The 16,099-nt window shown below is 52.3% G+C and overlaps 1 protein-coding gene across 1 annotated transcript in view; it reads left to right on the top strand.

The window, feature by feature from the left end:
• SETD2 (SET domain containing 2, histone lysine methyltransferase) overlaps positions 1-6,285 on the top strand; it is a gene marked incomplete at its 5' end in the record, with an annotated part of 31,864 nt that extends 25,579 nt beyond the window's left edge. The window contains 3 exons of the mRNA XM_039377938.1: positions 2,269-2,349; positions 2,424-2,525; positions 6,040-6,285. Coding sequence (XP_039233872.1) covers positions 2,269-2,349; positions 2,424-2,525; positions 6,040-6,201 — 345 coding nt within the window. The remainder of the gene's footprint in view (positions 1-2,268; positions 2,350-2,423; positions 2,526-6,039) is intronic.
• Between the last annotated feature and the right edge of the window lie 9,814 nt (positions 6,286-16,099).

Raw genomic sequence — 16,099 nt, 5'->3', positions numbered from 1 at the left:
TGGTGATGGAGAAGGGCCTGGTGGTGAACAGTTGATGGGAGAGAGGGATTTGGTGGTGGAGAAGGTTCTGGTGATGGAGAAGGGTTTGGGGTTGGAGAAGGGATTAGTGATGGAGAAGGGTTTAGTGGAGGAGGATTTGGGGGTGGAGGAGGATTTGGGGGTGGAGAAGGATTTGGGGAGGAAGGAGGTTCTGGTGATGGAGAAGGATGTGGGGGTGGAGAAGGGTTTGCTGGTGGAGAAGGATTTGGGGGTGGAGAAGGGATTGGTGATGGAAAAGGGTTTAGTGGAGGAGGATTTGGGGGTGGAGAAGGATTTGGGGATAAAGGAGGTTCTGGTGATGGAGAAGGATGTGGGGGTGGAGAAGGGTTTGCTGGTGGAGAAGGATTTGGGGGTGGAGAAGGGATTGGTGATGCAGAAGGATGTGGGGGTGGAGAAGGGATTGGTGATGCAGAAGGATGTGGGGGTGGAGAAGGGTTTGCTGGTGGAGCGTTGCAGGGTTTGGTGTCGCCGCCGTGCCGGAGCCGCTCCAGGATCCATCCGGGATCCATCTGCTCCCCATTCCCGGCCCTTTGAAGTGGCAGCAGAGCCCCGGGCAGCGACTGCAGAGCTTTGATGTCCCTCGGCCATAAAACGGCCCCGGAAAGGTTGATTTACATCCCACAGTCCCTTTGCTCCCGGGATTTTGCAGCTCTGCCCTCCAGCCAGGCACGTTTTTAGGGATTGAAAGGAATGGGATGGCTCCTGCTTTTTTCAGTGTTAAATGCTTTTTAAAAAAATGGGGATTTTTTTAATTAAAAGAGCCGTCGGAACATCATCAAAGAGCAGAGGGAGAAGGGAAACCTCCCCCAGCTATCCCAAAGTGCTTTTGCTCTTGCCATCCTTCAAATCCAAGTCGTGGTGACCTGCAGTTCCCAAAGCTCTCCCAGAAAGCGGTGCTGGTGGAGAGACACTGCTTTTCCCTTCCTTGGACTCCGAGGATGTCACAGGGCCTGGGATGGGTGTGTGTGGGAGGTGGGTGTGGAGCACAAGGGATGAGCTCCGGGATGCAGCCGGAGCCGGTCCTGCTCTGTTAGTACAGGCAGCAAATTAAATCAGGGATCAGCACGCAGGGAAGCAGCCAGGAATTCCTAGAAAATCCACTTTATCCTGGCTGCAGCTAAAGATAATCCCTGTGAATGCTTGTGGAGGGTCCCAGCCCTCGCAGGGAATTCCTGAAGGAAACCCCCCCCACTGCAGGACTCGCTCCCACTCTGGATCAGCCCAGCTCTGCCAGGACCTGCTCATGCTCTTTTTCCAGGGTTTTTTTCCGAGGAAAACAAGAGCAAGGAGTGGTCCTGAGGGCTGTGCTCCCAGCCCAGGAGTGTGACTGGGAATTGTGCCAGGATTGGGCTGGAAAATGTGTCAGGACCGAGCTGGGGAGTGTCAGGATCAGGGGTGGGAAATGCTGGGACTGGGCTGGGGTTGTGCTGGGATCAGACTGGGAATTGTGCCTGGACTGGGGTGAGGAGGGTGCTGGCACAGGGATGGGAAGCTCAGCAGGAATGGGCTGGGAGCTGCCTGGTTTGGGGTGTGGAGCTGCCAGGATTGGGCTGGGAAACGTGCCTGGATCAGGCTGGGAAATGTGCTGGCACTGGGCTGGGAGGTGCCGGGACTGGGCTGGGAAAGGGATCGGGAATGGGTTGGGGAGAGCACTGGGGATGACCTGGGAAGGATATTGGGAATGGGTTGGGGAGAGCACTGGGGATGACCTGGGAAGGATATTGGGAATGGGTTGGGGAGAGCACTGGGGATGACCTGGGAAGGATATTGGGAATGGGTTGGGGAGAGCACTGGGGATGACCTGGGAAGGATATTGGGAATGGGTTGGGGGGCACACCGGGACCAGGCTGGGAAGCTCACTGGGACTGCCAGGATCAGACTGGGAAGAGACCAGCACTGGACTGGGAAGCTCACTGGGATCAGGCTGGAAAGTCCCTGGATTGGGCTGGAGAGCCTCATCAGGCTGGGAAAGTCACTGGGAATGGACTGGGAAGTGTGCAGGGAATGGACTGAAGAGTGTGGTGGTATTGGACTGGGAAACTCACCGGGAATGGGCTGGGAAGCTCACTGGGAATGGGCTGGGAAGCACACTGGGAATGGGCTGGGAAGCTCACTGGGAATGGGGTGGGAAGCACACACTGCCCACCGGGCTGTGGGGTGGGATGGGCAGTTCCCGAGGTGGGAAGAGGGCCAGGGAAGCGCTGACATCCCTCCATTCCCCCTTCCCAGTCTTCCAAGAAGCCCAAGACGGCGGAAGCCGACACGTCCAGCGAGCTGGCCAAGAAGAGCAAGGAGGTGTTCCGGAAGGAGGTGGGTGTTCCCGGGGCACCGGGATGGGGCCGGGATGGTGGGATTGGGGAGCTGATCCCGCCGTGTCTCCGCAGATGTCCCAGTTCATCGTGCAGTGCCTGAACCCCTACCGCAAACCCGACTGCAAGGTGGGCAGGATCACCACCACCGAGGACTTCAAACACCTCGCCCGCAAGGTGGGAACCTGGGAATGGGGCAGTGTGGGAAAAGGGCAGGGGGAACACGGGAATGGGGGTGGATGTGGGGACATGGCGGGCACAGGGGCATGGGAACGTGGGAAGGTGGGATACAGGGACATGGGGATGTCAGAAAATGGGGACATGGTACAGGGACACAGGAATATGGGAAAACGGGATACAGGGACATGGGGACATGGGAAAATGGGACACGGGGACATGGGAAAATGGGGTACAGGGACACAGGAATATGGGAAAATGGGATTCAGAACATGGGGACATGGGTACAGGAACATGGGAAAATGGGATACAGGGACACGGGGACATGGGAAAATGGGATACAGGGCCATGGGGATGTCAGAATGTGGGGACATGGTACAGGGACATGGGAATATGGGAAAATGGGATTCAGAACATGGGGACATGGCGGGTACAGGGACATGGGAATATGGGAAAACGGGATACAGGGACATGGGGATGTCAGAACGTGTGGACATGGGTACAGGAACATGGGAAAATGGGATACAGGGACATGGGGATGTCAGAACATGGGGACATGGTACGGGGACATGGGAATATGGGAAAACGGGATACAGGGACATGGGGATGTCAGAACGTGTGGACATGGGTACAGGAACATGGGAAAATGGGATACAGGGACATGGGGATGTCAGAACATGGGGACATGGTACGGGGACATGGGAATATGGGAAAATGGGATTCAGAACATGGGGACATGGCGGGTACAGGGACATGGGAATATGGGATTCAGAACGTGGGGACATGGGTATAGGGACATGGGAAAATGGGTTACAGGGACATGGGGATGTCAGAATGTGGGGACATGGGTACAGGAACATGGGAAAATGGGATACAGGGACATGGGGATGTCAGAATGTGGGGACATGGGTGCAGGGACAGGAACATGGGAAAATGGGATTCAGAACGTGGGGACATGGGTACAGGGACGTGGGAATATGGAAAAATGGGATACTGGGACACAAGGACATGGGGAATATAGGGACATGGGATGTGGGGACATGAGGACACTGGGACACAGGATACAGGGACATGGGGACACAGGAATGTGGGGACATGGTGGGTACAGGGACATGGGAATATGGGAAAAAGGGATCCAGGGACACAGGGACATGGTGGGTACAGGGACATGGGAATATGGGAAAAAGGGATCCAGGGACACAGGGACATGGTGGGTACAGGGACTGGGAATGTGGGGCCATGGGGATATAGGGACATGGACAGTACAGGGACTGGGAATGTGGGGCCATGGGGACACAGGAACATAGGGACACAGGGACATGGGGACACAGGAATGTGGGGACATGGAGGGTGCAGGGGGGGGGTGGGCTGTGTCACCCCATCCATTGGATCCACCTGGAGGAAAAGGGAAGGAAAGGAGCAACGGTGTGGGGAATAACAGGCAGTACTTGGGGAATATCAGGAAATATCAGAGGAATATTTGGGGAAAAAACAGCAAAATAGTTTGGGGAATGATAGAAAATATTTTAGGAAAAATAGCAAATCTTTGGGAAACAATAGGAAAATGGGTGGGGGAATAGCTCGGGAATGACAGCAAATATTTGGGGAAAACCAGCAAAATGGTTTGGGAAATAGATGGGAAATAATAAGGAATATTTGGGGAATAACAGCAAATTATCGGGAGAATAATGGCAAATATTGGGGGAATGTTTGGAAAGTAGTAGAAGAGTTGTTTGAGGAATATTTGGGGAATAATGGGGAATATTTGGACAATGTCTGGGGGAATAATAGGGAATTAGCTTAGGGAATATCTGGGAAATAACAGCAAATATTGGGGGAAAAATACCAAATAGTTAGGGAATATTGGGGGAATAATAGCAAATTATTGAGGGAATAACAGGAAATATTTGAAAAGTAATACAAAAGTGATTTGGGGAATAATAGGAAATATTTGGGGAATAATGGAGAGTATTTGGGGAATGTTTAGGGAATGACAGGAAATATTTGGGCAATAATAGGAAAATAGCTTAGGGAATATTTGGAAATAACAGCAAATATTTTGGGGGAAAATATCAAATGAATTGGGAGAATAGTAGAAAATATTTGGGGAATAATGGGGAATATTTGGTAATAATGGGGAATATTTGGAGGATTTTTGGAAGAATAATAGAGAAATAGCTTAGGGAATATCTGGGAAATAATAGCAAATATTGGGGGAATAATATCAAATCTCTAGGGGATATTTAGGGAATAACAGACAATTAATTAGGGGAATAATAGGAAATAATTGGGGAATATTTGGGGAATAATAACCAATTGGAGTGGTTGGGGAATAACAGGAAATATTTGGGAAATAATAGGAAAATAGCTTGGGGATGTTTGGAAAATAATAACAGGTATTGGGGAACAACAGCAAATATTTCGGGACTATTTAGGGATTAATAGCAAATTAATTGTGGGAATATTGGGGGAATAATGGGGAATGTTTGGGGAATAATGGGGAATGTTTGGACAATGTTTGGGGGAATAATAGGAAATTAATTTAGGGAATATTGGGGAAATAATAGGCAATTAATTAGGGGAATAATAGGAAATATTTGGGGAATATTTGGAAAGGAATAGAAAAGTGATTTGGGGAATAATAGGAAATATTTGGGGAATAATAACCAGTATTTGGGGAGTGGTTGAGGAATAACAGGAAATATTTGGGCAATAATAGGAAAAAAACCTGGGGATGTTTGGAAAATAATAACAAATATTTAGGGAATGTTTGGGGAATGATAGCAAATTAATTGGGGGAATAATGGGAAATGTTTGGGGAAATAAGAAATATTTGGGGAAAACCAGCAAAATAGCTTGGTGAATATTTGGGAAATAATAGCAAATATTTGGGGAATGATATCAAGGATTTAGGGAACATTTGGGAAATAAGAGCAAATTATTTGGGGCAATAATAGGAAATATTTGGGGAATATTTGGATAATGGGGGAATAACAGAAAATTAACTTAGGGAACATTTGGGGAATGACAGACAGTGGATTGGGGGAATAATGTCAAATATCTAGGGAATATTGGGAGAATAATAGGCAATTAATTAGGGAAGTAATAGGAAATATTTGGGGAATATTTGGGGAATAGTAACCAATTGGAGTGATTGGGGAATAATGGAGAGTGTTTGGGGAATAATGGGGAATATTTTGGGAATAACAAATACTTGGGCAATGACAGAGCTTTGGGAATATTTGGAAGTAACAGGAAATATTTGTGGAGAAAAATAGGAAATTAATTGGGGGAAGTAACAGGAAATATTTGGGGAATGTTGGGGAATGTTTATTTGGGGAATGTTTATTTGGGGAATAGCAGGAACTATTTGGGCAATAGTAGGATCAAAGCTCAGGGAATAGTTGGGAGTAAGAGGAGTTCCTTAGGGAATAATGGCCCAGTGGGCTGTGGAATGGCCAGGCCGGGGCTCAGTGGGAATTCCAGGCCTGACTCAGCATTCCCACGTTTCCAGCTGACCCACGGGGTGATGAACAAGGAGCTCAAGTACTGCAAGAACCCCGAGGACCTGGAGTGCAACGAGAACGTCAAACACAAAACCAAGGAGTACATCAAGAAGTACATGCAGAAATTCGGGATCCTCTACAAGCCCAAAGAGGACACGGAGCTGGAATAGCACCTGGAATAAACCCCATCTCCCCCATCCCGTCCCTTCCCGCCAGGATTGGCCCTTTGGAACTCCCCCAACCTGGGAATTTTATTTTCCCCGTGACGTTTTTTTTTAAAGGAAAGGAAGTGTCGTTCCCGACGCCGAGGCCTGGTCGGGCTTTGCCAGGCCTGGTTTTCCCAAGCCGGGCTTTGCCAGGCCTGGTTTTCCCAAGCTGGGCTTTGCCAGGCCTGGTTTTCCCAAGCTGGGCTTTGCCAGGCCTGGTTTTCCCAAACTGGGCTTTTCCAGGCCTGGTTTTCCCAAGCCAGGCTTTGCCAGGCCTGGTTTTCCCAAACTGGGCTTTGCCAGGCCTGGTTTTCCCAAGCCAGGCTTTGCCAGGCCTGGTTTTCCCAAACTGGGCTTTGCCAGGCCTGGTTTTCCCAAGCCAGGCTTTGCCAGGCCTGGTTTTCCCAAACTGGGCTTTGCCAGGCCTGGTTTTCCCAAGCCAGGCTTTGCCAGGCCTGGTTTTCCCAAGCCAGGCTTTTCCAGGCCGAGCGTTGCCGGCGCCGCTCTGGAGCTCTGTATTATATTTTAACGTATATGTGAATATATTGATAATAATTTGCTTTTTTTCCCCCGTCGCTTTTAGCCCTGAACTTGCCGATCCCACGGGAACACTTTGCCAGGAATTGTTTTGGGGTTATTCCCCCTTTTTTTTTTTTTTGTTTGTTTTGAGTTGTTTCCTCGGTTTTTCCCTCCCGCTCCCGAGAGGTTTCCCTGTGTTTTTTTTCCCCTGTAAATAACTGCAGATTTCTGGCCATGTGGATAAGATTGATTTTACTGCTTCGAGCATTTTACTTTCTCTCCAATTTTTACGGAAACTTTTTTTGTAAAAAACAAAAAAGGCAAAAAAAGAGAAAAAAATAAAAAATCCAAAGAAAAACGATCCCCCCCCCTCCCCCAAAAATCCAAATCGACGCCGGACTCGGGTGGGAGGGTGGGGTCTGGGGAGGACTCCCCTGTGGCCCTCAGGATTCCCGGGAATCCTTGGGGAGTGGGAAAGGGGGGAGGGGGAGGTGACCCGGGGGCATTTTGGGGTTAAAAAGGCCCTTTTACATCACAGGTGCCACCTGACTTGGGGTCCTTGGGGTGTCCCCACAGCCAGGGAGGCTCCGGGGGCCGTGTGGGATGGGGGGGATGTGGGGACACCTGGGATGGCCTGGGGACATGGGGGGACACACGGACACCCGAGGGACACACGGACACCTGAGGGGACACACGGACACCTGAGGGGACACACGGACACCTGGGGGGACACACAGACACCTGAGGGACACCCGGACACCCGAGGGGACACCCGGACACCAGGGGGGACACACGGACACCCGAGGGACACACGGACACCTGAGGGGACACACGGACACCTGAGGGGACAGGAGGACACCTGGGGGGACACACAGACACCTGAGGGACACCCGGACACCCGAGGGGACACACGGACACCAGGGGGGACACAAGGACACCCGAGGGACACACGGACACCCGAGGGACACACGGACACCTGAGGGGACACACGGACACCTGAGGGGACAGGAGGACACCTGGGGGGACACACAGACACCTGAGGGACACACGGACACCCGAGGGACACACGGACACCCGGGGGGACACACGGACACCCGAGGGACACACGGACACCCGGGGGGACACACGGACACCTGAGGGGACACACGGACACCCGAGGGACACACGGACACCCGAGGGACACACGGACACCCGGGGGGACACACGGACACCTGGGGGGACACACGGACACCCGAGGGGACACGTCCCGAGGACATGGTTGTGGGGACACCGGGATGCCCGGGGATACATGTCCTTGGGACACACGGACACCTGAGGGGACACACGGACACCTGGGGGGACACAGGGACACCCGAGGGACACACGGACACCCGAGGGACACACGGACACCCGAGGGGACACACGGACACCCGAGGGGACAGGAGGACACCTGGGGGGACACACAGACACCCGAGGGGACACACGGACACCCGAGGGGACACACGGACACCTGGGGGGGGACACACGGACACCCAGGGGGACACAAGGACACCCGAGGGGACACACGGACACCTGGGGGGGGACACACGGACACCCAGGGGGACACAAGGACACCCGAGGGACACACGGACACCCGGGGGGGGGACACGGACACCCGGGGGGACACACGGACACCCGGGGGGACACACGGACACCCGAGGGACACACGGACACCTGAGGGGACACACGGACACCTGAGGGGACAGGAGGACACCTGGGGGGACAGGAGGACACCTGGGGGGACACAAGGACACCTGAGGGACACCCGGACACCCGAGGGGACACACGGACACCAGGGGGGACACAAGGACACCCGGGGGGACACACAGACACCCGAGGGGACACACGGACACCCAAGGGGACACACGGACACCCGAGGGGACACACAGACACCCGAGGGGACGGACACCCGGGGGGGGACACGGACACCTGGGGGGGGACACACGGACACCTGAGGGGACACACGGAAACCCGAGGGGACAGGAGGACACCTGGGGGGACACACAGACACCTGAGGGACACACAGACACCCGAGGGGACACACGGACACCCGGGGGGGACACACGGACACCCGAGGGTAGGGGACGGTACACCCAGGGGGACACACGGACACCAGGGGGGACACACGGACACCCGGGGGGGGACACAAGGACACCTGAGGGGACACACGGACACCCGGGGGGACACACGGACACCTGGGGGGACACATCCTGGGCCCCGGGGGTGGAAGGACACAGGGCCAGGCAAGGACACACGGACACCTCGGGAATGGCGGCTGGGATCTGGGGAGGAACAGCTCCAGAACTGGAGGAATAAGGGGAAATATTCGGGGAATAATGGGAAATAACTGGGGAGGAAGAGAAAAACGGTTTGGGGAATAACAGGGAATATTCCGGGGGAAAACAGCAAATGGTTGGGGAATAATAACAAAAATGGTCAGGGAAAAGTTGGGGAATAACAGCCAGGATTTGGGGAGTGTCTGGGAATGACAGGAAATATTTGGGGAATATTAGGGTGAGAATAGGGAAATAGGTTAGGGAATATTTAGGAATAATAGGGAATATTTGGGGAACAATAGCAAGTGTTCAGGGAATATCTGTGGGATAATAATAAGTATTTGGGGAATATTTGGGAAATAATGGGAAGTACTTGAGGAATAATGGCAAAATAGTTGGGAAATAACAGGAAATATTTGGGGAATAAAAGGAAAATAGCTTAGGAAATATTTTGGAAATGCTGGGAGAACAAAATTAAATATTTAGGGAATATTTGGGGAATAATAGGAAATCAATTGGGGGAATAATATTTGGGGAATATTTGGGAAGTAACAGACAAGTCGTTTGGGGAATAATAGGAAATATTTGGGCAATAATGGGAAAATAGCTTGGGGAATGTTTGGAAAATAACAGCAGATTTTGGGGAATAATTCCAAATGTTTATTAGCAAATTAATTGGGGTAATAATGGGGAATATTTGGGGGAATAAAAGGAAAATAGTTTAGGAAATATCTGGGAAATAATAGCAAATATTGAGGGAAAGATACCAAATATTTAGGGAATACTGGGGGAATAATAGCAAATTATTGAGGGAATAACAGGAAATATTTGGAAATAACAGCAAATATTTTGGGGAAAAAACCAAATGAATTGGGGGAATAATGGGAAATATTTGAGGAATAATGGGGAATATTTGGGGAATAATGGGGAATATTTGGAAGATTTTTGGAGGAATAATAGAGAAATAGCTTAGGGAGTATCTGGGAAATAATAGCAAATATTGGGGAATAATATCAAATCTCTAGGGGATATTTAGGGAATAACAGGCAATTAAATAGGGGAATAATAGGAAATATTTGAGAAAAATTTGGGAAGTAATAGGCGAGTCATTTGGACAATAATAGGAAATATTTGGGGAATAATAACCAATATTTGGGGAGTGCCTGGGGAATAACAGGAAATGTTTGGGCAATAATGGGAAAATAGCTTGGGGAATGTTTGGGAAATAATTGCAAGTATTGGGGGAACAACACCAAATATTTTGGGAATATTTAGGGAATAATAGGAAATTAATTGGGAAAATAGTGGGGAATACTGGGGAGAATAATGGGGAATGTTTGGGGAATGTTTAGGGAATAACAGGAAATGTTTGGGGACTAATGGGGATTATTTGAGGAGTAATAGGGAATGTTTGGGGGAATAATAGAAAACTGCCTTAGGGAATATCTGGGAAATAACAGCAAGTATTGGGGGAATAATATCAAATATCTGGGGAATATTGAGGGAATATTAGGCAATTAATTAAGGGAATAACAGGAAATATTTTGGGAATAATAGGAAAATAGCCTGGGGATGTTTGAAAAACAAAATAGCAAATTAATTGGGGGAATAATAGGAAATATTTGGGGAATAATGGGGAATATTTGGGGAATAGTGGGGAATATTTGGGGAATGTTTGGGGAATAATAGAAAATTGCCTTAGGGAATATCTGGGAAATAATTGCAAGTATTGGGGGAATAATAGACAATTAATTAGGGGAATAATAGGAAATATTTGGAGAATAATAACCAATGAGAGTGGTTGGGGAATAACAGGAAATATTTGAGAAATAATAGGAAAACAGCTTGGGGATACTTGGAAAATAATAACAGGTATTGGGGAACAACAGCAAATATTTCAGGACTATTCAGGGATCAATAGCAAATCAATTGTGGGAATAATGGGGAATGTTGGGGGAATAATGGGGAATGTTTGGGGAATAACGGGGAATGTTTGGGGAATGTGAGGGGACACATCCCAGTGGTGTGTGTGGGGACACACGGAGATGTCCAAGGACAGAGCCCAGGGACACCTGAAGGGAACATCCCAGGGACACAGGGACAGCTGGGGACACCTGAAGGGACACATCCCAGGGACACAGGGACAGCTGGGGACACTCGGGACACCTGAAGGAAACATCCCAGGGACATAGGGACAGTTGGGGACACTCAGGACACTTGAAGGGACACATCCCAGGGACACCTGAAGGGACACATCCCAGGGACACAGGGACAGTTGGGGACACTCGGGACACCTGAAGGGACACATCCCAGGGACACGCACTTTTGGGCACACACAGACACACGAGGACACAAATCCTGGTGGCACAGGGACACCCCAGGGGACACCTGCCAGGGACACAAGAGGACACATCCTGAGGACACCTGGGGACGCTCGGGACACAGTCCAGGGACAAATGGACACCTTGGGACACCTGAAGGGACACATCCCAGGGACACGGGCTTGTGTGGACACACAGACACACAAGGACACCCATCCTGGGGGCACAGGGACACATCCTGGGGACACAGGGACACATCCTGGGGACACGGGGACCCCCAAGGGGACACATCCCAGGGCCACGCATTTCCACGGACACACAAACAGCCGAGGACACAAATCCTGGTGGCCCCCAAGTGACAGTTTAATGCCCCCACCCAGGACCAGCCCCATTCCCGCATCCCCCCCCTTCCATCCCACAGCGAGGCCACCAAACACCCCCGTCCCACCCCCCGAATCCCTATAAAAGTACAAAACCCCTTTAACCCCCCCGGGAATCCAGCTGGCCGCGGCGCCGGGGGTGTCACACGGCGGAGGTGACATCCCCCGCTGTCCCCGCCGTGCCCCCCAGCTCCAGCAGCCGCTCCAGCTCCTCCTGCCGCCGCGGGGACACCGGCAGCGGGGGCGGCCCCTCGGGGGGGGCTGTGGGAAAGGGGGGGGGGGTGTCAGCATCTCGGAATTCCACACGGCACCCGGGAGAGAGATCCATGGGGAAGGGTGTGCCCTGACCCCATCCAGGTGCTCCCCGATCCCGCTTGGGTGCTGCCCAGCCCCATTCAGGGGGTCCCCAACCCCTTTGGGGTCTCCCCGACCCCATCCAGGTGCTCCCCGATCCCATTTGGGTGTTTTCCAGCCCCATCCAGGTGAATCCCATGGTAGGGATGCACCAGAACCCCTCTGGGTGTTCCCTGGGGTTCAGGTGTCCCCCCAAATCCATGTGGGTGCTCCCCGGGATACAGGTGTACCCCAAGACCCCTGTGGGTGCTCCCCGGGCCGTGTTGTCCCCCCAAACCCATCTGGGTGCTCCCCGGGCCGTGGCGTCCCCCCGAACCCCCGTGTGCTCCCCAGAGCACCCCAACCCCCAAATCCAGATGCCCCCCAAATCCAGACATTCCCCGACCACCGCCCCCCAAACCCACAGATGCACGCCCCAAATTCCCGCGTGCCCCCCAAACCCTGATCCCCCCAAAGGGATGGGTGTTCCCCAAAAACCTTGAGCGCCCCCCAAATCACCCCTGACCCCACACGGGGCTGGCTGCCCCCCCCAACCCACACGTGTCCCCCTCTAAATTCCCAGGTGCCCCCCAAACCCTGACCCCCACCCGGGGCCGCGTGTCCCCCCAAATCCCCGCGTGTCCCCCCAAACCCCCACCGTGCTGGGGGGGCTCCTGCGGGCCGGGGGTGTCCAGGAAGACCCCGCTGTCCCCCCGGAGCTTCTCCCCGTCCGGCGACATTCCCGCATCCCCCGCGTCCCGCGCCTTGTCCAGCTGCCGCTTCTTCCTGCACGTGTCCCAACTTCGGGGGGACGGAGGGACACGGGGGGGTCACCGGGGGTCCCCAAATCCGCGCGTCCCCCCCCGGGACCCCCAAAACTCACCACTTGAAGGCCACGTAGGCGACGAGCCCCACGACGACGGCGGCGAGGAGGGCACAGTACAGCGGGATGGTGGCACCGGGGGGCGGCTCGGGGGGGTCCCCCGGCCCCGGGGGGGTCACACGGGGGTCCCCCGACACCGGGGGGGTCCCCCCGGGAACCGGCACCGCGGCCACGTCTGTGGGGACCGGGCGGGGCGACCCCGAAGGTTAAAGGAGGTTTGGGAGCGTCGGGATGTGCCTCAGTTTCCCCTTGGAGGGGAATGGGGGGAGGGACCTGATTTTGGGGTCACCCCCGGAGCCACGTGCGGAAACGGCCATAAAAAAGGGGGGGAGGTAAAAAAAAAGGGAAACTGAGGCGTAAAAAAGGGAATGAGGTAAAAAAGGGGAAACTGAGGCACAAAAATGGGAAATTGGGTAAAAAAGGGGAAACTGAGGCACAAAAAGGGGAAACGGGAAAAAAAGGGAACGAGGGGAAAAAAAGGGAAATTGAGGCACAGAAAGTGGGAAATTGGGTTAAAGGGGGAAACTGAGGCACAAAAATGGGAAATTGGGTTAAAAGGGGAAACTGAGGCACAAGAAGGGGAATGAGGGAAAAAGGGAATGAGGGGAAAAAAGGGAAATTGAGGCACAGAAAGAGGGAAATTGGGTAAATTGGGGGAAACTGAGGCACAAAAAGGGGGAATGAGGTAAAAAAAGGGGAAACAGGAAAAAAGGGAATGAGGGGGAAAAAAAGGGGAATTGAGGCACAGAAAGTGGGAAAAAGGGGGGAAACTGAGGCACAAAAGGGGGAAACTGAGGCACGATATTGGGAAATTGGGGCACGAGGTGAGGAAATTGAGGAAATGCCTGAGGAAAATGAGGCACAACGTGGGGAAACTGAGGAACAACAAAGAAATTAAGGAATTACGTGGGGAAAACTGAGGCACAAAATGGAGAATACGGGCACAAAAAGGGGAAACTGAGGCACAGCAGAAGGAAATTGGGGAAATAAAGGAACTATGTGGGGAAAACGAGGCACGAAGTGGAGAAACCGAGGCACAAAGAGGGGAAACAAAGGGACTACCTGGGGAAAATGAGGCACAACGTGGAGAAAATGGAGGGAAACTGGGAAAATGGGGGCACAATGTGGGGAAACTGAGGCACGACGTCAAAAGGAAGGAATGACATGGAAAAACTGAGGCACAAAACGGGGAAACTGAGGCACAAAATGGGGAAATTGAGGCACCAAATGGGGAATTGAGGCACCAAATGGGGGAATTGAGGCACCAAATGGGGGAATTGAGGCACCAAATGGGGGAATTGAGGCACAAAATGGGGAATTGAGGCACCAAATGGGGAATTGAGGCACAAAATGGGGAATTGGGGCACAAAATGGGGAATTGGGGCACAAAATGGGGAATTGGGGCACAAAATGGAGAAACTGAGGCACAGCACAAGGAAATTGAGGTATCATGGGGAAAGTGAGGCTCAATATAAGGAAATTAGGGGACTACATGGGGAAAATGAGGCACAATATTGGGAAAATTGGGGCACAATGTGGGGAAAGTGAGGCACAGGATGTCAAAATGAAGGAAGTACATGGAGAAAGTGAGGCACAAAACGGGGAAACTGAGGCACAATGTAGGGAATTGAGGCACGATATTGTAAAATTGAGACCCAAAATGGGGAAACTGAGGCACAGCACAAGGAAATCGAGGCACGAAATGGGAAAATGGAGGCACGAAGTGGGGAAAGTGAGGCACAAAATGGGGGAATTGAGGGACAAAATGGGGAAATTGAGGCATCAAATGGGGAAATCGAGGCATGACATGATGAAATGAGGGAACTAAATGGAGAATTTGATGCAAAAAATGGGGAAAGTGAGGCACAAACTGAGGAAACTGAGGCACAGCATAAGGAAATCGAGGGATGACATGAGGAAATGAGGCACAAAGTGGGAAAACTGAGGCAAAATAAAGGAAAACAGAGGCACAATAAGGGGCAACCGAGGCACAAAATGGAGAAAATGAGGCATAAAATGGGGAAAGTGAGGCACGAGATTGGGAAAATTGAGGCACAACATGAGAAAATCAGGGAACTACACGGAGAAACGGGAGCACAAGGTGGGGAAACTGAGGCACAATATTGGGAAACTGAGGCACAGCAGAAGGAAATGGAGGGGTGATGTTGGGAAACAGGGCTGATGGGGGGAAATTAAGGAACTACACGGGGAAAATGAGGCGCGATGTGGGGAAATGGAGGCACGACGTGGAGACATGGAAGCACAATGTGGGGAAACTGAGGCTCGACATGAAATTAAGGAATGACACGTGGAAACTGAGGCAGGACAAGGGGAAATTGAGGAATGACACGAGGAAACTGAGGCAGGATGTGGAGAAATTAAGGAATGACACGAGGAAACTGAGGCAGGACAGGAGGAAATTAAGGAATGACACGAGGAAACTGAGGCAGGACAAGGGGAAATTAAGGAATGACAGGAGGAAACTGAGGCAGGACAAGGGGAAATTGAGGAATGACACAAGGAAACTGAGGCAGGATGTGGAGAAATTAAGGAATGACACGAGGAAACTGAGGCAGGACATGAGGAAATTAAGGAATGACAGGAGGAAACTGAGGCAGGACACGGGGAAATTGAGGAATGACACGAGGAAACTGAGGCAGGACATTGGAGAATTAAGGAATGACACGAGGAAACTGAGGCAGGACAGGAGGAAATTGAGGCAGGACGAGGGGAAACAAAGGCAGGACGTGAGGGAACTGAAGAACTGTGTGGGGAAAGTGAAGCACGACGTGAGGGAATTAAGGAAGGCCATGGGGAAAACAAGGCACGACGTGGGGAAACTGAGGCACGACAAGGAGGAACTGAAGAACTACGCGGGGAAACCTCGGCCCAGCCCCCCCTCAAACCTTCCTGCCCCTCCCACCGCCCCCCCGGGGGTCCCCCGGTGCCACTCACGGCTGCAGGGGGGGCAGGGTGGGCACGGCTCCTCCCGCTCCTCCTCCGCGGGGCTCGGGGCTGTGGGGGACGTTTGGGGTGGGTTTGGGGGGGGTTTCTGGGTGTGGGGGGGTGTTTTGGAGGGGGGGGGGGTGTTTTGGAGAAGTTTAGGGGATGTGCTTGGGGGTTGTTTTAGGG

The sequence above is a fragment of the Pipra filicauda genome, unplaced genomic scaffold (assembly GCF_003945595.2).
Source record: "Pipra filicauda isolate LSUMZ 115617 unplaced genomic scaffold, ASM394559v2 scaffold976_size53845_pilon, whole genome shotgun sequence".
In the NCBI taxonomy this organism is placed as follows: Eukaryota; Metazoa; Chordata; class Aves; order Passeriformes; family Pipridae; genus Pipra; species Pipra filicauda.
Note: the sequence above shows the minus strand (reverse complement) of the source record. Positions and strands in the feature narration are given on the sequence as shown.